The sequence below is a fragment of the Colletes gigas genome, unplaced genomic scaffold (assembly GCF_013123115.1).
Source record: "Colletes gigas isolate AHSC1104 unplaced genomic scaffold, ASM1312311v1 Colletes_gigas_Sc00060, whole genome shotgun sequence".
NCBI lineage: Eukaryota > Metazoa > Arthropoda > Insecta > Hymenoptera > Colletidae > Colletes > Colletes gigas.
Window position 1 is genome coordinate 241,179 of NW_025106689.1, and position 26,109 is coordinate 267,287.

General features: G+C 38.6%; 3 protein-coding genes across 4 annotated transcripts in view; all 3 read left to right on the forward strand.

The window, feature by feature from the left end:
* The first annotated feature begins 5,109 nt into the window (after positions 1–5,109).
* LOC122403563 (L-lactate dehydrogenase-like) lies at positions 5,110–11,985 on the forward strand. 2 transcript variants are annotated; one of them, XM_043407153.1, is made up of 5 exons: positions 5,110–5,233; positions 9,207–9,336; positions 9,854–10,319; positions 10,785–11,026; positions 11,167–11,985. In XM_043407153.1, exons 1-5 carry the CDS (start codon positions 5,142–5,144, stop codon positions 11,329–11,331), a joined length of 1,095 nt encoding a protein of 364 aa, XP_043263088.1. In that variant the 5' UTR covers positions 5,110–5,141; the 3' UTR covers positions 11,332–11,985. The 2 variants fall into 2 exon arrangements, with proteins under 2 accessions (XP_043263088.1, XP_043263089.1); XM_043407154.1 differs by lacking the exon at positions 5,110–5,233 and adding an exon at positions 8,293–8,396.
* Positions 11,986–12,850: 865 nt separating this feature from the next.
* Positions 12,851–17,422, forward strand: LOC122403562 (L-lactate dehydrogenase C chain-like). The gene is made up of 8 exons (XM_043407152.1): positions 12,851–12,933; positions 13,824–13,950; positions 14,278–14,395; positions 15,290–15,463; positions 15,580–15,753; positions 16,557–16,674; positions 16,829–16,952; positions 17,258–17,422. Exons 1-8 carry the CDS (start codon positions 12,851–12,853, stop codon positions 17,420–17,422), a joined length of 1,083 nt encoding a protein of 360 aa, XP_043263087.1.
* A 2,449-nt stretch (positions 17,423–19,871) lies between these two features.
* LOC122403557 overlaps positions 19,872–26,109 on the forward strand; it is a 69,686-nt gene continuing 63,448 nt past the window's right edge. The window contains exon 1 of the mRNA XM_043407148.1: positions 19,872–20,251. Within this exon, the coding sequence (XP_043263083.1) occupies positions 20,181–20,251 (71 nt within the window). The 5' untranslated portion in view covers positions 19,872–20,180. The remainder of the gene's footprint in view (positions 20,252–26,109) is intronic.

The window sequence follows — 26,109 nt, forward strand, 5'->3', positions numbered from 1 at the left end:
TTCTCGCGATCCAGCCCCAGCCATAATTTACAATCACGACGCGAGAAGAAGACCGAATTTTCGTTCGACGTTCCACGGATCGGAGACGTATGCATGCGCGTCCAAAGCACCGGTTAACGAATGCACATGCATTATCCGGATACAATTACCATATCAAGGTATCGTCGGTGATCCCTAACACTGTCCTAATTGCCCGGCTCGACAATTTATTAAATTGCTCTATTACGAAAGCTTTTTTCGCCGTACTTTCACCGACGCTCTCTCCGGAGAAGGATGCTCACCCACTTTGAACAAAGCCTGTGGGCAAGGTGGGCATTGTTTATGGAAATCTCCGCAAGAGCATTGCTCGGTACGGAAGATAAGTATATTTCTGGGTACCAGTAACATCCAGGTACGGCCTTAAAATTTCTTTCAGTGAATTTGAAATATGTTACAAGTGACAATATTTCGAATAACGTACGATAGGTCGACCTTAGTTGTGCACAAAGATCTATACATGAATTATGTACGGGACTACATCAGACAGTGTGTCAAGTCACACACGAAAATAGACTGCAATCTCACCCCAATGAACTGTCAAACGAACTACTCAACGAAAATGATAAGACAAGAATATTTAGGAAGATCAAACCAAATGATCTAATAAGAAAATCAACGGAGAAAGAAAGGGGTTACCTCATTTATCAAAATTACTGGAAGGCTTCTTCTAAGCCTGTTGTAATGGAAAAATAATAAAAAGAAATTAAAAATTACGTAGAAAAGGATCCACCTCAGAGATTTCGATAACCTTGAAATATGTTGTCAAGGTCAACATTCCGTGCAACTTGTTCCTATATAACCATCTACTTATTGTGTGCCCACTTTTAGTATTCATGAGTGAAACAGGTTTACACATTCCGTGATAATTAACTTCAATACATAATGATGGCATTATATTCTTATCTTATATATTTGATACAACCATAATTTTAGGTAGTTAGTTAACAACATAAAAGACTACATAGTATATTGAACAGGTTTGGTCGAGGTCTCCTTTACTAAACTTAAAAATTTCACTGAAAAATACAGATATATATTGTAGAATATATGTGTTATCAGATTGAATTTTTTAATTACACATTTCCTTTATATATAAAATCAGTTTTAAACTATTTCTCTGATTCATTTAAGCCGTTTATCTGATTTCCTATCGATAAAATCAAGTGTGCTATTTATTTTTAAGTGACATGCTATACCTATTTATACCTAGTACAACAGTAGATGTTTAGACGATATCAATTATCTATAATTCCGAGACATTCAGTGTGGAATAAAATAGTAAAACAATTATCATAGAAGGTGCTTGAACTGGTATCTATAATGCGATAGAATTAATCCGGAAACGATATCAAATGTATGATTATCAGCAATTCGTCTTATATCACGTCAGTGTAACCGGATACCACCACTTCTATTACTTTTATGATATGCAACCATTGTTTTTCTCCGTCCCTACACGCGAAGTAACCTTATATTATATTTCTACGATATTTGTTTTTAATTAAGTATACCAGAGAATTGAGATCGCAGGAGTGCATTAGCACCTTTCTCTTATTCAACATTGTCGTCCTGCCTACTGATTTTAATTCTGAAGGTTGTGCTGGTCTCTTTTGCCATATCGAGCAGTCGCTGATTCAACTATTAAGTGCATTACTCGTCTCGTAGGATAGCAGAAATGAAAAAAGCTCGGTGTTTATTATTTTTTAAGAAACTAGTAGGAAATTTTCTATGCTCAACGAAGAGATCAAAATAACGTATTTAGGATTATTTTCGAGAAGCGATGGGAAATTCGATGGTTTCCGTGTTTACGATAACATCGATGAAAGAATATTCCGTGTTTTACATTAGCAATAAGTCGGACATGAAACGTTCCAAGGGGAATAAGAAGAATTTGCATATTATAATGTAAAACCGGTTAGTTTCTATCGAATGCAAACTTTGTATCGTGAATGTGCTCTTTTAAAGATCAATAATTTAAAGATCACGTTCGAAAGTATTACAGAAGGCGATTGCACCGAGAATAATTATGTCTCTTTAATATTTGTTTTGTAGAACGAGAGTCAATTTATTTGCGTTCTTGTTTTTCTTTTCACATACAGACCACGGTGATTCTGAGTTTAAATTTATACTCCTAATTGACGGGTTTGGATGCATATTAAACATTTTTATTTTATTATGTAAATCACGATTCCTTATTTATTGCCTTCATAAATGTATCTACAAGACACTATTTATATTGTTACTTTATAGTAAAACAGTTTTTCTTCATCTATATTTACATATTATTTGCATCGACTCGATATTTATTATCGTTACTTACGAAAGTAAGAATTGAAACAGTTACAGAATCGAAGGGTATTACGAGTATCGTATGCGTTGACGAAGTCACGTAGAGAAAATTCACGTAATCGTTTCCTAGAAACCTGGCTTCGATGACTGAGCCTTTCAAGTCTAGGTCAAGTAACGCGAGTTAAAAATTCAATTCACTGGCATTTCTTGCAGGAAACAGAAGATTTCGTGAATTAATTTTTCAGATAATTCTCGACCTTAAGGAATCATAAAGAGTTTGTGGACATTACTAATTCGCAGGAGTGTTGCAAGCTGATGCAACACATATTCCTACTGGAGATGCGAAACTTCGTATTAATCGCGCGTAATTGCATCACAAAATGTAAACTATGCTTGGAAATATCAAAATGATTCAATGTCTTTGGAATTCTCATAATTCGTAGACATCAATAAAAATGTTCGACATCTAGGAACAACGTTAGGAACAACCTTATCCATAAAAAATTATATTTGTCGCAATTAAGAATTTAAATTTTCAACACTTTCAGTTAAATAAAGTTATAGGTGGATTAAATCCACCAAAGAACAAAAATACTCCACGAAACATAATTGCAATAAAAAATTAATATACTGTAAAATTTAAATATGGGTATGCAAAATGTAGAATGTACGAAGAAAATTATATGTGTTTTGAAATCAATAAAAAAGAAGTGAACTGGATTCATTGTTAATTAAAAGTTGTTCGTAACGTGAAAGCTCTATATATATACTTCGTAGAAGCAGCGAACGTAACGGGTTATCGATTGCAAATCGAGCGTAAAGAGCCACGTGAGTTCGAGCATCGGGAAGACACGTCCGGTTATTCTCGATTGCATTTATACGGTTATGCTAATTCAAGACGTCGACTCGTCGGCTTTGCAATTATACTTGCCATCTTCATACAGGGATCGCAAGCGAGCGTGAGTCGTTCGACTACATGGCAGTTATGCGACGTTGGCCAATTTAAGTTTTAAGCCGTATACTTACAGAAGTGCCGTGCGCGCAACGAATCGGTGTTTAATTTGCCCTTTAAAATTTTCTTTAATTTTCCCGCCCATTTCACGAAGGAATGTACCATCAACGATAATTATAATAATAATTATTATTATAGAACGTACGGTCGCGAGGTCCGCTATTTACGAAGCAACAATTTCATCCTTGAACGCTTAGATGACGATAGTGGCACTCAAATTAAATGCTAATATATATAATATTCTAAACATCTCCGTGCATTTATATTGAAAAGTGTGATAAAGGAATTTCAATCCTTTAGATATTTTATTTTTGCAATACAGATAGCTAAAGCATAATAAGAAATGTTCGACTGAATTATGTGATTAGAAAAAGTAAATATACTTGCATTTGCTCCTTTAAAATTTTTAAAAAGCCAAATAGTGTAAATTTTTAATGAGTAAGCTTATGTAATATAAACTCTATATAATAAATTTTGTTGTATTTAAAATGGTGGTTAAAATCACAAGATGCGCCCTGTATATAATTTTTTTTACATTACGTGACTTTTATAATTTGAAAAGGGTCGTAAATCGACTGAAACGTCAGAATTAATAAATTCATTTTGATCCGCAAGCGATCGATCATCACTTGATCATATATATCATTGTGGAAAATTTGATAATGAAACAAGGTTACCGTTATGTCTGAGAAAGCGTGACGTAGAAGATTGTGTGCTTCTGCCTTTCGTACGAAGTAGACCAGCCACGAAACTAAATTACAGGTTCGGACCAAATACAAGTTCCACGCGCGTGTTCCCACAAGAGTGATCGTAGAACGTAAATATGCCGCTAGCCTAAGTTCTCGCCTCATCATCTGCATTCCAATCGCTAAACTCAAGCGTCCAAATGGATATGGAGTCGAAGGTTCAAGACGAAAGTCAATTTAGATCGAAACAAGCTCCGCACGAGCAGGCTCGAAAACGACCTAACCGCTTTGAAACCCCACTGGCATATCTCATGCTTTTGGCAGCAATGGCGTTAGAAGTAATAAACGGAATCGCCTTTACGACTCCTTCCTGAATTAATCTCGTGGCTACGACGGACGTGTTTTCTCTCACGTCGATCCACCGCGAGGATCTCACCATTTGGCTGCTTACGGCATTACGTTCTTTCGTTTAAAAATACGGACAATCCGCGTCGAGCTGCTGCGTAGGTTTATTAACGGTTGTTTCACGAATACCTCAAAAAAAAAATTCAACGAAAAATTAGGGGGACACCTCGTGGCCTTCTCTCATTAGTGTTGCGAGAGAAAGGCACGAGGATGGACAAGCGACCATGAAAGACCAACTTTCCAGTCGTAGGCGTCAAAGAAGATCATGACCATGCTCACGTAGAGCCACACCGAATTGCAAACACGTGCGGTCTGGTTGCGTCATTCGCGACTGCACGGACGAAGGTATGTATTCCTAAGCATGATTCAACTTCACGGAATACCGTGGCAACGTGGAGCAATCCTCTTTTTCCGGGTAAGAGACTGGCGTCCGCAAGAAATGCACGCGTCGATGATGTGTCAGTGTAACACCGTCGACGATAATGTTAGATAAAAACATACTCCGTCACGCAACAAGTACTTGATAAAACTTCCTTTTGTAGACTAAGAATCGCGAATTGAGACAGTCGACCAGAGGAAGAGGCACTGAATACGAAAATCAATAACTTAGAGAGAGGAGGAAAATTTGTTTCAACGGAGTGGGAGGTGACACTAACTCACTCTTTTACCGATGGGCGTTGAGTAACGTGGGAACCACGACACGAGAAACAATGTATTTCTTAGTAAGTTTTCGAATGTTTTGCAAATCGCAATGCCAACCAATAATTTCAAATGAACTACTTCGTCGGAAAAATTATTTGAGGTAAGTTAAGTCATCGTACGATAATATATTTGTTCGTTTAACGTATACCGTTGCGTTGTAAAAATTATATCGCATTTTTTAGTGTTAGTCGTGTCCGTAAGAAATCGTTTGAGTATGTAGGTTCAATAAACGGAAGTTTGATAAAGTTAAATTGATTAGACATTGAACATTTACTCGATGAAAAATTCGGTAATCATTGGAATTATTATCAGCGGTTGTAAAGATTTCGGTTCAAAGCTCGCACGAAGCAGTTGAATTATGATAATTTTTATAACCTATTCATTGATTATGCACGTGACATGACTCTGTAATAACATCGCTAAGTAACGGATCATTGGCGCAGTTAACATAATATTTTTTCCCTTGTGGGATCGGGAAGGTAATGACTCCGCCCTGTTCCGTTCCGCACAATTTTATTGTTGCTGTCGTACAACGACGTGACTCGTGGTGCGGGTTACGCTCGACTCTCTGGTACGATCATCGCCACCGTACCAAGAGGCCTTCAAAAACAAAAGACGGTCAGAGACGACGACAACGGCTTTTCGGCTCACGCGGCTCTGGTCGTCTCGTGTGCAACCATCGTCTCGTGTGCAACCATCGTCTCGTGTGCAACCATCGTCTCGTGTGCAACCATACATTGTAGCGGCTTCGAACGGCTAAGGCGTATGTGGCGCCTTGGCCGCCACACTACCCCCCTGCCAGTAATTGGCACAATTACGAAAAATTGACCGACTACATTACCACTACCATTTACTCTATTATATAAAATACGTTATCCTAACTAAGATTTACATTACAGTATTTGAACAGAGTTGAAAAAAAAAAGGAATTTACATGGAGTTTAATATATAATACGTAATACCTAAAAATACATGAAAGTACATAAAAGTGATGGATAAAAATAAATGGTATATGATACTTATTATAATAATGCGCAAGCCTTAAGTACTACCGCGTAATTTGAAATCGATCGGGAAAACGTACGCGTCTACCTGAACGCGTAACACGTTGGGGTCACCAATGTGGGATCGGGAAGGTAATGACTCCGCCCTGTTCCGTTCCGCACAATTTTATTGTTGCTGTCGTACAACGACGTGACTCGTGGTGCGGGTTACGCTCGACTCTCTGGTACGATCATCGCCACCGTACCAAGAGGCCTTCAAAAACAAAAGACGGTCAGAGACGACGACAACGGCTTTTCGGCTCACGCGGCTCTGGTCGTCTCGTGTGCAACCATCGTCTCGTGTGCAACCATCGTCTCGTGTGCAACCATACATTGTAGCGGCTTCGAACGGCTAAGGCGTATGTGGCGCCTTGGCCGCCACACCCTCTTTCATTCAAATGTATTTTATCTGTAACTAAATTATTTCTAGTTTAATTCATAATTTATGTTTTCAATCTTCGCGCCTATTTTTAAAAACAGACTTCTTGATATCGATCGTATATCGTTTGTTTCTTAGACTTTAAGTTAAAGAAAGATTGATTTTCTCTTTATCTCTTTGTTAATCGTTGAGAATATGAGTCTGTTTCATTGTGTTTTAGCAACATCGATAAAGTTAATTACTAAATAAAAATAAATTTGTAGATAAAGGTTTATCAAACTTCATTGTTTTAAACTGTCTGGAAGTGGATTTATGAGATGTTAAATTGTATATATTATTGTCAAAGGTTAGAAAAAATCTGTTTGTAGCCCAAGGAGACATCTTCAAAACAAGACCCATTTTTCACGAACGATATCAACGTATTGCCAAGTGGATAAAGTTCATGATCAGACATGGTCTGTTGATAAAGTTCGGTGAACGGTCCGAAAAATAACATCTACATTGATAATTTATTGCCGATCAAAGTAATCCCCATCAGACCATAATGCATTTTTAATATTGCCACTACAGACGTCGAATATTTTGAAAACAGTTGTTTTTAAGTAACCTCTGCAGTAGTCACACTATCTTGAATGTGTTGAAAGTTAGAAAATCGTATCTCCTTCAGAGAAGACTTTAGCTTAATCAAATGCATTTAGATGACAATTTAGTGCATTCTTCTTCGTTTCTTCGTTTCTTTTTCAGAAACGAATTCAAAATAATGACATTTCTGTCCAATCCACTTATACTTTCGATCTTACAGATCGTACAGAGTTACCCAGACCTTATTTTTCTTCATACTTATACATGTGTTATGTACTTTCCCGATCCAGGATGAGAGAAAGTTTGAAGAGGCAATGTATAAAAATGAGGCATTACTACTTGATTTATACTTTAATCCAACTTTAACGCACTGAATCCCCGCTGATGTTTATCATAGAGAGTACAGTATAGCTTTACCCTTTCCGCTGAAGACTAGTTAGCAAAATATTGTTCGCATCCTTTGCGAAATTTTGCACAATTTCTAAAACATATCTCAAAATTTGAAAAACTGCTTCGTTTCTGCAAAATAAAGTACACTGAATTGATCCCCCATTCGTGTAAACTTCTAGTTATCGCAGTCTAAAACCCACTGGTGACGGAGTTATAACCCGACGCGTAATTTCAGTTTATTAAACACCGAACCGAACCGGAGTTCCCATTGAAAACGCTGTTCCAAATTTAACCTCGCATCTGATCGAAATAAAATATCCACCGTAGGGTAGCATTCCACGAGTCCCTCGACAGGCGTATTTTTAGTCCCCGTTAAATGAAACACATCCTGTACGGTGATTTTTATTGGATAGCCGGTGGGGATCCAAAAGAAAGTGCCGACGGGATCGATGAACCTCGCGAGGGAAATGGTTGCGTCACTTTACGCGTGCGCAACGTCACTTTCATTTCGAAAAATTGCAACATCCCGCCGTGCACTTACGTGCACTCGGCTTTTGTTACCACCGTGATCGACATAACGATATCGTCGACGCAAAAAATTAGCGCCACGTGACGCACAGTAGACGCGAAAATTCGTAGAAAAGCCGGAATTTAGATTTATCACCGAGCACGCCTGCGTTCCCAGTTTCGTCAGCGCGTCCGCTGCTAGCCCATGGGGAGTATAAAAAGTGGGGACAAGGTCACACCAGCAGACAGAAGTCTCTGAGCTGTCAGACGAGTCGGTCGCGTCCACGTTTTGCAGTAACCTGCATTCATTTGGTGCTATACGTGTTTAGTGTTGCTTTGTATCCAATGCAGAGACACGAGAGGTTAGGAAAAGTACCTTATTTCGTTCATTGTAGAATAAGTGAATCGAGTGGCACATATTGCACGTTTACTGAAACAATAGTTTTTACGGTATATGGTGTGCAGTTGACTCATCGTTTACTCCCCACCCCCCATCAAAATAGGGTCAAACGCAATAAAGTTCGCCGTCAATTGGTGGTATGCAATTGGTCTTGTTTGTCCTGAGTCAGTAAATTACGAATGACCATAACTACAAAGTTGTTTCTCTGTGAATTGTATTATCCGTTGAAGTTCGCTTGAATTTAACCTACATTTCTAAATTCAGCTTCGAACACCGGCTTTAACGGTGCACGTGTTTCTCGTACAGGTAGTGGCATCTCGCGAGTCGCGTAGTATTTACGTTCTGTTAGCTGCAATTCTGCATTCATGATCGCGAGAAATGTAAACAAGTTGATAATACCCGGTAATCTGGGAAATTCTTGACTTCCTGTTTACTATTAGGCAGTAAACTAATATTTGATATTTGATATTTTACTATACGATTATTAATAAAATCTTTAGTATCGTAGATTTGTTATTTAAATAACTTTGAATTAAAAATGGAGGAGAAAGTTCCGATAGGTATGGGAGAGTGTTTACACACGCGCATGTCCTCGCGTAGGACAACGAGAACGACCTCTGTAACCTTTTTGACCTTGAACGACTTTACGATAGAGGGAGACTGACAATATTTGTAACATTTAAATGGAAGAATGTTTAAACACGAATACGAAAAGAGTTTTAAAGTTGATAAGTTAAATGTAATCTATTTACAAAATAATATCTGCTTTCAGAAAAATGACTTCCTTGAAGGACAAACTTTTAAGTACGGTGATCGAGCCGATTTCCATCGACAGGAACAAGATCTCCATAGTCGGTGTCGGACAGGTCGGAATGGCCTGTGCCTTCAGTATCTTGACAAACGTAAGAACAATGCATTTATCTACGAAAAGAGTTGGGCAAATTTTATTTAAAAAAATAACAGATAAAAAAATTTTAGAATCATTCTTGGACTAACTTCCGTTTACAAAAATTAGAATTTATTAATGCATTTAAAAAAAAGCAAAATCTAAGTTACTGTCATTGTAATATTTTTAAACAATTTCAATTCATGTCAAGGCGCAAACTCGTAGCAAATATCAACATAGAAAAATAATTCAAGTCGCAAGTAAAATGTGGTGAAACTTGCATCCTCAACGACTTTTTAAAAGCCGTAACGGGACGCCAGGTGGAGAACCAGGCACGACCAGGTGAAAATTCCAATGTTCCCAAACAATGAAAACATGTACTGTGAGAGAAACCTTCCCCCCGATTTCTATATGCAAATAGATTAAATAAATGCAAATGGCAAATATTAGTTCAAGAATAAAATTTTCCCAACTCATGTCACAGATTGCAAGAAAACCAACCGAATATTTAAACATTTCTGACTCGTTTACAGAACGTTTCTAGCGACGTAGTGTTAGTGGACGTGATGGCAGACAAGTTAAAAGGGGAAATGATGGATTTGCAGCATGGTAGCACCTTCCTGAGGAACGCAAAAATTAACGCGAGCTCGAATTACGCTGCCACAGCGAATTCGAGTCTCTGCATAGTGACGGCAGGTGCTCGTCAAAGGGAAGGCGAGACGAGGTTGGACCTCGTTCAACGGAACACAGATATTTTCAAAGGCATCATTCCGGAGCTAGTCAAATATAGCCCGAACACGATCCTCATGATCGTCTCGAACCCGGTAGACATTCTGACCTACGTAGCGTGGAAAATTTCTGGTTTACCTAAGAACCGTGTGATCGGAAGTGGCACCAATTTGGACTCTGCCCGATTTCGGTTTCTGTTGTCACAGAAACTCAACGTTGCACCCACATCTTGTCACGGATGGATTATCGGAGAACACGGCGATACGAGCGGTACGTTAAAGCGATGTTTCCTAATGATAATTCCTAACTGCACAACTATTCGATAACTCGTTCTTATCAGCCATAAAGTCGAAGTGTCAAATTGCGAGCGCGCGTTATCTTGAGATAAAAATTAAATCGTTATAGCAGTTAACTCTTTGCAGCACGGTGACCAGCTAATGGCTAGCATTTGTAGCCAGGTGCTTTAACAATTTATGTTACACATTTACTTAAATGTGCATTACTGTAAAATAATTTCAAGTTCAGTTGGTGAAACTTTGGGGGAGTATGTTTTCCTGCTACCCTTGTTAATCACTTCTTTTTTTTTTTTAAGAATAATTACTTGTATTTCACTGCACATACGAGAGGATTGAAGACTAGTGAAATTATTTTGCTGCAAAGAATTAACGTTTAGGAAGGAGAATTATACCCTTTGATAAATATTTTTCAATAATTTGCGAATATTATTATTTTCAGTACCGATATGGTCAGGAGTAAACGTCGCTGGCGTCAGATTGCGCGACTTGGACGAGCACGTCGGTACCGATAAGGACAAAGAACAATGGGGTAGTTTGCACAAACAAGTGGTCGATAGCGCGTACGAGGTGATCAGACTGAAAGGATACACGTCCTGGGCTATCGGTTTGAGCGTTTCGCATCTTGCCTCAGCGATACTACGAAATTCGAATCAAGTTCACGCGGTGTCTACTTTGGTTACCGTAAGTCGATAATTTCTATTGCCTGAAGAAACGTATTTGTATTTAATACCATGCTGAGAGCATTTCTATTTTTTTTTTTTATTCTGAGTCTTATTAGGATTTTTTGATCAGAAGCCAATAGGTAGCAATATTATTTACAGGGCTATCACGGAATCAACGAGGAAGTGTTTCTATCTCTACCTTGCACTTTAGGCGATGGAGGCGTGACGTGTATTGTCCAACAGAAGCTAACGGAAGATGAACTCGCACTTCTGACTAAATCGGCCAAGACGATGCACGAAGTTCAGAAAGACTTGAAATTTTAGACATTTCATTCTCATTTTGCATGCTAGATTAATATTTTTCGACACGATACGTTAAAGTTTTCGTTCGTTTCGCGTAGTTCAATTTTCGATGGTGCGGACAAGAAATATTTGCTTTTAAGGAGTACATTTCTCATTTCTACTTACTTTTTGTTACTTATTTTTTACATTGCAAATACTTAAAATTTATTTAAAAGGTATTTAAACCGTCAAACGTGTCACGAGCGCTGCGTAGCGTTCGATCTGCACTTTGGCGACGTGTCTGTGTGTGTGTTACTATGAAGTATTAACTATGTATATTGTTGTTAAAGCTTTACATTTGTGAGAATATGTACTGCTTCCCAGTGATTTTTACGTGACAGTATTTTAATAACATAAATGCAAATAACTGTTATTTAATTATGAAACAAGATACTTAACTCTTAAATCGAAGTACAAAAGACAATGTACCTGGGCATTTGTAAGTCAGTCAGATGTTAGTACATACTTCGTTAAGTTATTCCCCAATTTGATACTGTACTATACTATGTATGTGAAAGAATTCTACGAATTTAAAAAATGTTTTCGTACTATATCTCCCAGTGTTTAGAGTGACTGATTTATGTTGTTCTTGTACAATCTTGATACATAAACCACAACGTCCTAAGGTTTCCTGTTACCGAATATATGTCCGTTCTTGTATATTTATAAGAATATTTTAATAAATTAACATTACAATTATTTCAGCTTTACTTCACTAATTCCTAAAATACAATGATAAAAACAAGTGACCATTAAAATGGTATACAATCTTTTGATTACGAATAGTAGTTACGAGTTAAATTCACCAATAAAATATTGCTTATTGAGTTAGTCGTTCTAGACTCTGTAACATGCGCGTGCATATTATTTTACGGTCAGTATGTTACCACTTGTGCCATGAATAATACATCTGTGATTATAAAGCAAAACGACATCAGTCACACGTTTTCACTTTCGAAATGTTGCCGTTTTATGTTTCGAGAATAAATTCTGCTTATTTCCATGTTACAATACAAATGTTATTTGTAAATGGAAAATAAGAATTAGAAGTTTCCACAATGTTAAAATTGTTCTTTTTCTAGGGAAGGAAAACTATCTTGCGTTTACTAGTAAAAAGGAGCCTGTTCTCATTTCGATTTTATCTAAAAAAAATATTGTACTTGACGTTATATACGATTCAATCCCTGTAACCATGGATTGTTTAACAATTGGCAAACCGACGCAATAGCGATTCACTAAAACGGGTTATGATCGCCAGCGCCTTCTTTTCTGTCAACCGTGGATCGATTGTATGTGATGTGACATTTCCCATGAGAACGATCGCGAACCGCAAAATCATCGAGTGACATAAGCAATGGTTTTATTTTCGCGCGCGCTATCGAATCCGTCGTTGCTGAAATGTCTCAGATGTACAATAGACGTGACGTTGAGAAGGAGTTTATACACGAGCCACCCTTGTCGCGCTTTGCCGCCAACAATTTTATCGGAGGTCTTCGGCGGCATGAGGACAAAGAAAATCGGGTCAGCTGACTTTGGCAAAGACGCCGCGGCTGGATCCGATTTACAGAGAGCGGTCAGTTTCGTGTAAGCGCTCTGTTTTGTGTACTCATGGTGAAACGCGACATGCAGTCTACTAACCGTTCAATTTTTCAGCAACGATAAAATATTAGGTTGTCGCGTATGAAATGTCCCAACAAAGATGCTTTCTTAATGTTTGCATGCACGGATGAAAGTTCCTCGTGCGACGTAAGAAGTAAACATTTACTCTTTCCTGAAATTCACGTGTTTCAAGTAACAATTTCAGTCTTGAAAATGAAGGAACGAAGTTTCTCTAAAGAATGTGGGCAACACAGATCTTTCGATCCTAATTGAAGTAAATTCAGATCATTGTCAGGGACCTGATGAGACACAAATACTGTTATGAGCCTAGTCTCGATTGAAAACATTAAGCTCACATTTGGGAAAGGTTACGATAATTTGTCAGATGGTTAATAGCTAATATTCGTTATATCTTGGCACAGAAAGGTAAATTAATCACTCGATAGTTACAGAGTCCTAAGAACTATAATTTCTCACAAAAAGTTATGAAAGAAACAACCTGTACCGGTTAATGGCAAAGGTCCAGCTCTTCCCTATTGAAATACCCACACACGTCTCCCGTGTTTGGCAGTGTAAAGTCAATGATCTCTAATGTAATGTTCCAGTGTCTCATCCATCATACCTTTCACCGACGTTTCCCGTCGCTTAAACAATTTTCTAAAGAAGGAATAACATTAGAAAATGAATTAGACTTAGAATTCCGCGACTCTATACATGCCCCAAAGCCTCGTAATTTTTACACGCATCAATTCAAATAGTGGATGTTTTAACTAATTGACATTTCATACGTTGCAACCGAGTAGATTCGTTTATGGACACAGTAGCGGAAGAAACATGATTCAGCGTGTAAGTAACGTTGAATCTTTATGTTTCAGACCGGCATGCTTGAAGGAAGAGTTACTGTGCAAATTTTCGGAGCCAGTTAGGGACTGTTGTCATAAAGTGACGATCGTAGGGGCCGGTATGGTCGGCGTAGCTTGCGCGAACGCTATTCTATTTCAGGTACGACAACGCTTCTCCTAGTTTTTGAATAGCAAAGACCGTCGGATGTACGAATAGCCATTCCAAACTCGAGTGAAAGTTCATACGTGTGACACGTGGAAAGCCAAACTTCGTGAATATGCGTGCAATACGAATAGTCGCGGGAATATGTGACGAGATCGGCAAAATGTCCACATGCACAATGTACATGCGCGCGTTAAGGTGGATCTTAGTCGCTATTGGTGAAAATTTTTGTCAACCAACCCCTTTCCCTGCTTCGCAAATTCGTTCGAAAGTAGGAACGTTATTGTGGGCGACAAAACACGTATTTAGAAAATTTTATCCTAGAAAATCACTCCCCACCTCGCGATGGTTGATGCATTCCCGAAGAAGTTGGAAGGGGAGGGAATGGATTATAGCCACGGGTCAGTGTTCATAGGAGATCCACGTATCGATTACGACACAGGTAACGAGATTTACTCCAAAAGAACCGATCATTATAGAGGGTGTTCGACCACCTGTAGGAAAAATTTTAATGGGAAACTCTAGAGGCCAAAATAAGATGAAAATCAAGAATATCAATTTGTTGATTGAGGCTTCGTTAAAAAATTATTAAAAAATTAAATTAAAAAATTTCAAATTATTCACGGAAAAATTATTTTTGGTTGCAGGAGTCAATTACAATCACTTTTGGCCAATACCCCCGAAATCCTACGTAGTTTTGAGAACAAAATTCTTTACCGAAAATATACTGTGTGGCCGGAAATGTTTCTATAACTTTTTAACGAAGCCTCAATCAACAAATTAGTATCCTTGATTTTCGTCTTACTTTGGCCTCTAGAATCTCCCATTAAAATTTTTCCCAGGGTTAGCCAACCACCCTGTATAAGGTACTTACCTACTGCTGGTAAATATTTTAAGACAATTTTACAGGTCAAAATAAAAGGAGAATAAAAAATGGTGAAGTTACATTTGAGGTTTTTTCATTTAAGAACCGATAAAGAAAATGTAATCAACATAAATTTTGAACGTTGCACATTTACAACTTTTCCAAATAAATATACAAATAAACGAAATCGTAGTTTTTGTGTGCTATCAATTATTAACAAACTTGAACATAGAGCGTTAAATGCAACTTTGTTACCTTTAATTTTCGTTTTATTTATGTCTATGAAATCCCTCTTTAAAATATTTACCAGCAGTAGGGAAACATCCTGTACAGATTTGTCGATCTGTTTGTTTGTTTGTATAAAATTATTACAAACAAACTAAACGTACCAAGATCGTTTTTTACCCACTGTACATAGATTCGAAAGGAATTTTAAATGTGAATGACTGTCAACCGTGATCAATGTTTCAGACTTCTGTATCTCAAGCAATTCGAGGGTGGTCATCATAGCGGCTGGCGTGCGGCAAATAAAGGGTGAAACTCGGCTGGACCTGGTGCAACGAAATTCGGAGATACTGAAGAACATAATACCGACTCTGGTTGGCTACAGTCCGAACGCGGTGTTCCTGATCGTCAGTAACCCAGGTTGCGTTCCGCGTTCAAAGACGCGTTTAACGGGAATAGAAAGGATCAACGGACGAAGGAATTGTCGTTCCCGAACAATTCTGAGCTGAGAGTAGAAAAGGAACTTTTACTTTCAGTTGACATTTTGTCGTGGGTAACGTGGAAAGTGAGCGGATTACCGGTCAGTCAAGTTATCGGAAGTGGAACTCACCTCGATTCAGGGAGGTTTCGTTACCTGATCGCGGATCGTCTAGGAATAGCGCCGAGTTCGGTTCACGGTTACATTATCGGCGAGCACGGGGACAGTCAGGGTGAGTTCGTAATCATCTACTTTTAAAAAAGTTCTTAATTGTACGCCTGGACCCACAATAAATTATAAATTACGATTAATCATAAGTTTCGAGTAGGTCAACGATATTATTTCTAAACAGAAGTGCATATTTCATCCTGATGTAATAGTGGAGGTCAAGATCAATCCAATGATGTTGATAACACGACTTTCAAGTGACCTTGAGTACGGCAAATAATAGTCAATTGAAGGTAATGTTGTGTATCATAATATTACACACTTCCAAACAAATATTATTTTTCTCTGACGTTTCTCTCCAGCATCAAAAGCAACCGAGGTGTTTAAAGTGTTTGAGTACTGGATTTTTCATACTTAAAGCCACTTAACGGCCGTATTTTCATGTATTTTTTAATTGGTCTTCACCTCCACTAAGATGATACAAATATTCAGTTCCATTAAATAAATATCAATGATCGAAACAATTTTATATGTACCATAATAATTGCTTTTTTGAAAGCAAGATTAGTTTAATACATTTCAAAAGTAGGCAAGTTATTCAGAAGATCTGTTTTAAGGCCACATCTCGTATAACAATTGTCTTACAAATGTATATAAAACCTGGTAACAATTGACAATTTGTAAAACCGTCATTTATTTATGAACAATGTTATTTGCAGAAATTCACCCTTTCGCCCAGCTTGGTACAAATCTTGTGTACATACTAATGTTTTGTTTTTATTTGATAAATAATAAATACATTAAATTTACCGGAGGAGAAAGCCAACGTTACGTATCAGGGCTGTATAAACATTGAACGTTTCGTAGTTCCACTCTGGTCCGGAGTGAACGTCGCGGGCGTACAATTTCGCGATATCCTACCGAATATTGGGCTGGAAACCGACGAAGAAAGATGGTACGAAATCTCCAAAGAAGTCGTCAGACTGTAAGTCCTGTTTGCTATTTTGTCGTCTCACTTTTTCCACACCGTCACGTTTGTATACAACTTTCAATCGAGCAATAGCCAACAATTAAATCAAGATAATATTTATTCTATATATTTATATTTATAAACTTATCGTTTTTCTCTTGTTTTTTAGAGGACCAACAGTGAGGTGTTTAAAAGGCTATTCCAACACTGCCGTCGGTCTTTCGGTTGCTGACATTGTGGATGCTATACTCAAAAACACACAAAGGGTTATACCGGTTTCAACCTTAATTCAAGTATGAAACATCAGGACCATTTTTTTAAGCTTTTGCTAGTCGGTGGTAGATAATATTGTTTGTGATTAGTCCTTAGCTTCATAAGAATTTTATAATGGGTCGCGGAGCTGAACTTAAAGAAAATGCAGATAATACAATTTTTCCAAAGTGCTAGATTAGACAACCCCCCTTAAATTATTTCACCAAAGAAAATTGTGAACAGTAAATTACTGAGAAATTCCAGTGTAAAAGAAATATAGCTCCCAGTGGCAGTTTCGCGATGTTTGTCACCTGGAGCATAAAATATGAACGAATGTTTTTCCCAGGGTCACCACGAAGTCTGCCACGAGACGTTTTTGTCTCTGCCTTGTACCATTGGGGAGAACGGTGTTACCAACATCGTGCGGATGCGCGTCACAGAGTTCGAGAAGAAATTGTTCCAGGCATCGGCGAACACCGTGTTCAACGTGCAAAAGGACGTGAAAACGTGATCGGTCTCCGTAATCGTCGATCCCAAAAGCGTACCGTTCGATCGTGTATTTCATGTTGGCCTTGTAGAAAGTGCCTTTAAATATATCATGTTGTACGATACATAAACGCGCGTACCAGTTCTTTTAGCTACGCTTTGTCTTTTCTTGTTACGCCTTGCTCGATTGTCCTAACGAAGAAACATTGCTGCAACTTCCTTGTAATGGTTACGATCGTTTCGAAGCCCGCTTCGATGCACGAGGCAAACACGTGCGATGACGAAGCCCGCGCGACTGGTAGACTCTTTTTCTTTTCACCTGTGAATCATACAGATGCTGGGTTTCGATGAGTCGATGACGTCAATGACCTATCCCGTGATCTCTGGAAGAATTTTAAACGACCTTTTTCCGTGAATGCGTGTCAGGACATTCCCCACGACATACTTCTACCGACCTCAGAACGCGCTCTTTCGTATCTGTCGTCACAAATCAACGAAAATTAATCACCTCGATGCGTAACTAATGGTCGACGAAAGCGAAACGAATAAAGTAACTTTCGGATACTGTATACATTATTTTCATTATATCACTGTGGGATTTTACACCGTTAGATCGACGTAGATCTGGATTATCTTCTTTATGCTTTACTTTTGTTTGACGCGCTCCTGGCGTCAGACGACCCGATCTCTGCGGGAGCGAAACTTTACGACTCTTCAGGAATTAATTTTAATAAATTTGCAACAACAATCTCTGGAAATCTAACCATAACAGACGTTCACGTGATTTTATTTATGTGGATACATTTGTTACGTAATCTTGCTTTCGAATATTAACTGAAGTTACCAAATGCACTCCTTCGCGAAAAGAATTACTAGAGAAAATGAATATTTAATATCTAGATGCATACATATATGTAAAATATGTATAAGGACGTATGTAAATAGGAGCATAACCGAATAGGTATCTACGACTCTGCGTAATTCGATACTGTGAAACTGGAGTACTGTATATTGGAGAACTGGAGAAAATACTACTGAATTAAATACTTAGCGATCACAATTTTTTAAACAGGTCATGGATAAACGTTTCAAAAAAAAGAGATTCTCCCACGCCATATTTTATGAATATTGATGTCAACTTGCAAGCTTGCACGATATTATTAACTCTAAGAAATAGTCTAGGATCGTTTAACACTGAGTAGATTAACGAGGTCATCGATAGAAATTATGAAAATAACCCTAGTATCTAATCTCGAAAAGCACTGGATACTATATTAATTCGTTAAGACAAATTGTCTCCAATTTTTACGGCTTGAAACCCGTCGAAGAGGTAATCGTTTAGCTAAGCTAAAACTTCAATTTTCCACGAAAGCCAAAATTGAGTAAGTCGAATTCGGGGACTTTGTGTTTGACAGTTTTATTGTCACAATGTTGCGAGTGCGTCAGAAAGTTACGTCGATGGGTGCGTCTTCCCCCGCGCTTAAAAATGGCGAAAGGTGACCGGTGGATGGTACTAGAAGGTCGCAATTCCGCCGGAGGCTAGGCCGCGGCAAGGTGAGCGAACAGTTCGGAGACAGGCCAGGAGATGTCGTTTTTAGAATCGTCAGGTAAGGCGATAGCCGCGGTGTTACAGCATTCGAACGCCAACAGTGCCGTAAGAATGGCCCCCGCGTTCCGAGAAACGTTCCTCCGGAGGCGTTTCGGTTCTCGGAATAAAATGCCCTGTTGCAAAATCTTCGTGCAGCCTCGAGGATATCTATCGCGAAGTCTGAACGGTTACAGCAACGGCTATAAAAATCGCTAACCGCCGAACGGGTGGAAGTATAATGAAAGAACGATTAAGCGACGAAGGCGCTGATTAGGAGCCGTAACGAGCAACGACATGTGTGGAAATCGTTGCTGGTGGCTTCGTACGTCGGCGAAGACGCAAACACGACGCCAGAAACGCTCTCCTTTTACTCGGTTCGAAAGCAGATCCCATTTGAAAGGCGAGGTGTGTCATTAATTTTTAAAGAATTCGCGAGCCGTGTCACGTCGCGCGAATATTTCGTGGACGCTATAATCGATCGTGGATGCGCATCTTGGAACTTTGACCCGCCCTCAGGCCGTTGCGATCAGTTAATACTTTGCGAATTATTCCATCGAATTCGGTAACGGAGCACCAGTTGAGTTCACACATAGTTCCGAAGTATCGGTGAAAAACTAGTTTCGAAGCCGTGAATACCGATTCAACGCAAGTTTCACATTGTTGCGAACGGTGGCAATAGAGGATCGAACCGTATACTCGATTAGAATAAAAAGGAAGCAACCGAAAAGAAAGTAAACGCGCAAGAATGGTGACCTCCTGGCTCCCGTGGACAGAGCAGGGTTACCGCGCAGGTGGGAACGGCACTGAGGCCCAGGTGGAGGTGGCAGCCGGGCCCCGTTCTCTGTTGGTCCTGTCGTCTGTCAGTGGAGCTCAGTCAGCAGACAGTCGGTCGGTCCGGTCAGCTGGTTCCGTCTAATCGGTGTTCGATAGCTTCCTGATGGTAAGCCGAACGTGATCCACCCGATATAGAGCCGCACGGGTAATCGAGCCTCGATCATCAAGGATCGGAGACGAAAATCAGCGGCCCGCGCGCCGCATGTGCGCGAGTGTGCAGCTTCTCCACCGGAAACACCAACTGCACGGTGCGAGGTACCAAGTAAACCGAACGATAGGAAGAGGCGACGGTGGAAACCGAAAACGAGGTGGCAGATAGAAACGGGCGAGGAACGACGGTGTACACCTGGTCAGGCAGGAAATGACTATATCGTACGCGAGCGAAGTGCCAAACGGCTCCAGCTTTGGCTGCTTCTGGAGGATCCTGGTCAAGTGAGTTCACGATATTTTCCTCTATCCGTTCTCAGCGCGGTGTCTGTTGATTATTCGGCGATGCCATGCTGTGACAGGTTGGCCAGATCCGTCAGGCATCGACGGGCCTTAGCAACAAGTTCAGCTGACGCCGTCTTTGGCAAACTTTTAGCTCTGCTCTCGCTCTCTGCGCTTTGTCTCTGCCCAGAACGATTGTTCGCGATCGAGAAGGCTCTCGCTTTCCACGGGTCAATTTCACAATGACCAAGAACCTCGTACGTCTTCGGGACTCGGTCGAAAATTCACGCGTGCCGCGAAGAAACTTGGAAATTTCGCGCCGCGGTTCGTGATTTGGATGTCGAGGAGCGCGGTGTACCAAAACTTTCGACACGCGTGCGCTCGAGCGGCGCGTTCCAAGATACTGGAGCACGCTTCTAGACAGTTTACATAGTCGGTGTGCCATGTAAGACGAAGATATATTGCGATATTGCGACCGGTGGATCGTTATGCAACGTTCAACTTTCGACTCCATGTGCCGTGTTCTCGATTTAGAGATCGGCTGCATCCGAGGGAGGAGCAAAGTCCTTGACGCGAGGATTCTGCGAAAGCGCGCGCCAAAACTGTGTGGGGGGAGAAAAAAACGATAACGTTCGGGTTTTTCAGACCGATCTCGATGCCTCGTAATTTCTTTTAACGATCGCTTAGATTCTAATGAAACGGATCGACGTACACGCCGTGGCAGAAATTGTCCTGATTTTTTTCCCCCTCGTAGCGTACGGTTACGTGAATCACAGTAGCGGAGCACGTAAAACCCGCTAGCACAGAAATGGTGCTCGGTCAATGCTTGCCTGTACGTTTTAAGGAAATAAGGTCGTCGATACATCGATTTTAGCCGTAACGACGCACCACGTTACGTGGAACAACGCCACGGGATTTTCGTTCCAGTTGTCGCTTACGTCGAAACGGTATGATAGTATTTCAATGCGAGCGAATTACCATCGCGTACGTGTGCTGCATACGCGTATTGTGCAGTTACATTATTATGTAGTGTACTTTGACTAACCGCGGTAATGTAAACTTTGAGTCATTGAATAATAGCTTGACACCGGAATATATACGGTAGCTGCACACATGCTCGACCGGTGTTTACAATTTCGCCACCCGCGGAGAATTTGATTTCAGCGAAGCAATTGGATCGAATCGTCCGATCGCGTAAATTCTGCTTTTTCAGCGCGAAACGCGATAAACGGTATTTTAGTTGGATAAAGATTCATGGTAACAGTCCGCGAATTCCATTCTAAGTTAAGGATATAAGTATAGGCATAAATTGCTCGTATTTTATTGCATACATCATTTCGGTATAATATATACCTTGGGTGTACGTTTGCAGCGAGCCTCATATGCAATTTCGAAACATCGTGGCGAAATTGTAGGAATCGTGTATCACACTTTTCTTTTTAAATTATATAAAATTATGAATAGGAAAGTCGAGCTTGTCTACTTGTATTGTTTCGACGAATAGATTAAACTACGTTCGGAAAGCCCGTCGATTTATTGCACAACTTTCCTCGGGAAACACGTGACATCGATGCCTGCGCAGAAGGTAATGCGCTAAACTAAATGTTATACAATAATTCTTATGTAAATCTTCGATTCACGCCCGCGGAGTATCCGCACTGCCGAAGAGGAGTTTGTCTAGGCAACGGAGTCGAAAGATCGACCAGAAGTTCCAAGAACGGGACAACAGACGGCCAGAATCACTTGATTAAATAGTATACGTTCAACGGTATCGACGCGTCGATGCTCGCAAGCGCGCGAAACGCAAACCGACAGTTGTCAACAGAGCGAATAAAAGGAAGGCACGGTGCATGGAGTTACGATGACACGAATGAATAATGTGCGTGCATGTTCCTCTGTTTCCAAGAACGCATCCGTGCGTTTCTGGTGTCGCAAGAAGAGCAAACTAACCCCTAGAATTTCAATCGCGCCTCGAGACCGTACGGAAACAGTTTCGAAGAGAAAAACTGACGTTAGTACTCGAGAATGCTAAAGATTTTATGGGACAAAGGAAACTTGTAGAACCTTGATTACTATTAAAGATGAAAGGAAATACCGAGTAATCCCATAAGCAATTTCGCTATTAAGAATTTAAAATTGATTAACGCATAACACTACTTTTAAACGAGGATGAATTATTAATTAATTTCAGTTTCTAGACCAAGAAATGGATTTAGTTTACATTAATTCACGCTCTTGTTTAACTTCTCAAAGTATTTGGTAGAGTGTGACTTGTTCCTTTAACTATAAATTTGTCACCTTTATTTTCTCTTGCCTTTATTTTTGTCTACTACTTTTGCTGCACAACAACAGTCTATTTATTCTGTTTCATCACATTCCTCGTACGAATAGTTCAGCGTTTCATAATTTCTCTCGCACCGAATATATTTCCTTGTATCGTTTGCAATCTAATACCTATTATTTTCTTCCATATTTCCATATCCAGTTCTGGCTATTAATTTCTGGCTATTATACTTTCCCTGTTTGCAAGACACACTGGTATTTAACCACACTTAATGTATCTATGCCAATTTCTATATTTCGGCCTTCCTATCTTATTATATTACATTAATATCGGAACAAAAACATCTCTATTTTCATTCTGCAACTGCTGCATTCTTTCTTTATAGTATTTATTCTATTAAAACATTCTGATATTTCGTGTACATTACGTTGTCTCGTTATGTCTTTCGTAACTTCGTCTTATCCACTTTCCAAAATTTTAAACTACTTTTTTTTGCTCTTACTTTCATTATTTTTCTTCTTGTTTCTATATATCTGTACCGCTTCTACATCCAAATATTTCCTCACCTTTCTGAACAGTCAAATAGGAATAGAATTTTCGCAGAATAATCTTTAAACAACCATTCACCTAATCTCAAAATCTCTCTTAACACCACATTTGCATGTTTTACCCGTTGTCTTACATACACCGTTATGTCGCCATTCTTTTGCAAACTTACTTTTACTATACATATTCTTCCACTATTTATATTTCCTTTTCTTTTCACCTCTATTTGTTCGTGTCCAGCATTAAATTTCTTTAAATTAAATTATAGGCATTTTCTTGCAATTGAAATATATTCACCATGCATTCTTAGAATAGTTAGATTTTAATTTTTCTGAGTAAACTAGCATCGATGAGAAATTCTTGAAACTTTAAGATTTAACAAAATTGAAGTTACTTAACCCTTTTACTAATAATTTTCATTTTTAAAATATTGATGTTTAGTATATAGCTACGTCGAACTATTCCAAATATTTTAATGTTAACTTCATTCAATGGAAATTCACTGGTGAAGCCAAGAAAAACTCAGATAACTCACGTTCGCGGGTATGCGCACACGGCAACAGAGAAGTGTGATTTTCTCCGAATGATATCAATAATCGTAGGAATTAATAAATATCTTACGAAGCGAAGATCGTCAACGGAGCGTTTACACTAATTTATTCACAGCGCTGTAAAATTAATCCATCGATTTTAATGAAAACAACACTTAGGAAAATATGCAATAATTCAGTTAATATTTTTTTACTATACACTATTGTTAGAATACAATGGAAATAGGCTCGTGTACATGTAATATAGTAACGAGGAAGCGATTTGTGTACAAAAAATGAAATAATTCCATTTTTTTTTTTTTTGTACATATAATTCTTAGGGGAAAAAGTCGTATCACGAGATAACATAGGTTATTAACCCATGCAGAATTTTTCTCTATACATTTATCTATTTTCACTTAAAACAGAACTATAGCTTGGCCCAGTTTTTATAATAGAATCCCCTTATATTTAAACTGATGCTTGGTTCGAACCAAATATTTCCTATAATTAAATCTATATTTTAGAAGCAATTCATCATTGCATTATTATTCTTATAGTGATTCTGGATTGAGAAATGTTTCAGATTTTTCTCACTTAAATTGTGTCGCGAGCACAGAAAGACTATGAATCTTATACTATGTGCCATCAGCTTAAAAAGGTTAACACGTTGACTGCCACGCAGGTTTCCTATATTTAGAGGCGTCCTTGACATTTGTTCAAATTATAGCTAGAAAAATAGAAGTACTCAATACTTAAATGTTGCAGCTGATATTATATAAACTTTTCAATATCGTTGATGTTATTTAAAAGCTTCGAATTATTAAAGTTTGTTTAGTATAAACGTTTTAAGAGATGAAAACAATTTTATACTATAGAAATATTTTCAAGAAATGAATTATCGAATATTTTTGCTGAAATCACCAAAATGATTTCTGTCATGCTACAAATGAATTCTAGATCACTGTACGCTGTAATTTTTCGTGAAAACGCATTATTAATTGTGTCGTATGAAAACCTTCTTTTAATCTGTACTGTAAGTTTAAAAGGTTTAAAACCTTTTCTTTAACTCATCGACCATCACTTCAGACGAGCTCTACACGTCACTTCATAGTAGAAATGACCTCGACATTTCTTCAAATTATAGGTTGAAAAATAGAAATATCCAATGAGATATGTTACAGAACGACGGTTTAACGACGTTGATTGCGTTCTCGGAATATGCCTCTACTTTTGCAATAATTTAATGTCACATGTGCACATTTGTCTTTGAGATGTTTCAGTAAATAAATTACTCTCAATGGAATTAACCAAGTCACTTTAATGCGAACACAAATTATATAATTGTCGGTGCTGTTACGTCGTTACTCGGTTAATGTTTTGATGATCTCTCGGATAGAAACAAAGTCCACTCTTTTTTACTGTTTATTTTCAAGTTGCCTAGTAATGTGAACTATGTGGTGACGCATCGAGGCAGCCTGAACGCTCCAATTTCTTTCGCTTCGAGCTTTACCTCTTCATTCCTTGCGGCGCAACGTGTTAAACGGCATACTTGTTGTTTTATAGCATTCCTAATGACAGTCGAGTTATTAAAAAAACATGGAATTTTTTAAGTTTTTGCATTATAAAAGTTTTTAAGAGACGTTGCAACTTTGTAATTCTGGTCATTAACAACCAGCGTGGCAGTCAACTTTTCAAACAATTAATTATTATTAGTAAGAATAAATTCTGACTCACTATGTGCCGTGATAATTCGCGGGTCTATGTTAGAATTCCACGACGTCCAAATAACACGTACAAAACCACCACAACGACAAAGTACCGTAGCAAAAAAATACCACATCGATACAATAACACAGCGTAACACTGTAATGCATGCAATGATTCAGCAATTATCTTCCTGCAAAATTACAAAAGTGCTCTACAATTCTCAAGTAACAATATCGAGTGCCAAGTCACGCAAGTATTCCAGCATATCGATATCGGATGCGAAATCATCAACACGATGTAATATCGCAGACAGACATCTCTGTGCGTATGGGTTACAAATTGAAAACTTGGCGGAGCCCCTACTCTAACCTTACCCAATCCTCGATTTTTTATTAAACTAAAACTCTTCATATATTATCGTTGCGACATGTTATACCTTGTATGCGACATTGTACCTTGGGCTATGGAATTTTCAACTGTAATATTATGATCACGTGGAATTCCACCGTGACACTAAGCTCGAGACACATGATTTATAACGTATTTATTAAATCATGCGGCGAGTCCAGAAAAATTAATAATATTCTTCCCATCTGTGCCATAAGCTTGAAAAGGTTAACAAGTTGACTGTCATTTGTCCGTCCCCCATATCTAAAGAACTCTTCGACAATTCTTCGAATTATAACTTGAAAAATAGAAGTATTCGATAGTTACATTATTTTACAGAATTGTTAATAACAATGACGTTATTGTCAATGATGTTTAGTGTCTCCTCAAAGAAATATTGTAAG

Excerpts from the sequence above, each read along its gene's own strand:
- LOC122403563 (XM_043407153.1), top strand. The coding sequence starts at position 5,142 with ATGTATTTCTTAGTAAGTTTTCGAATGTTTTGCAAATCGCAATGCCAA. Across the intron at positions 5,234-9,206 it reads CGTCGGAAAAATTATTTGAG|AAAAATGACTTCCTTGAAGG; the intron begins GTAAGTTAAGTC and ends ATCTGCTTTCAG. Across the intron at positions 10,320-10,784 it reads AGAACACGGCGATACGAGCG|TACCGATATGGTCAGGAGTA; the intron begins GTACGTTAAAGC and ends TATTATTTTCAG.
- LOC122403562 (XM_043407152.1), top strand. The coding sequence starts at position 12,851 with ATGAGGACAAAGAAAATCGGGTCAGCTGACTTTGGCAAAGACGCCGCG. Across the intron at positions 15,464-15,579 it reads CCTGATCGTCAGTAACCCAG|TTGACATTTTGTCGTGGGTA; the intron begins GTTGCGTTCCGC and ends TTTTACTTTCAG. Across the intron at positions 15,754-16,556 it reads CGAGCACGGGGACAGTCAGG|TTCCACTCTGGTCCGGAGTG; the intron begins GTGAGTTCGTAA and ends AACGTTTCGTAG.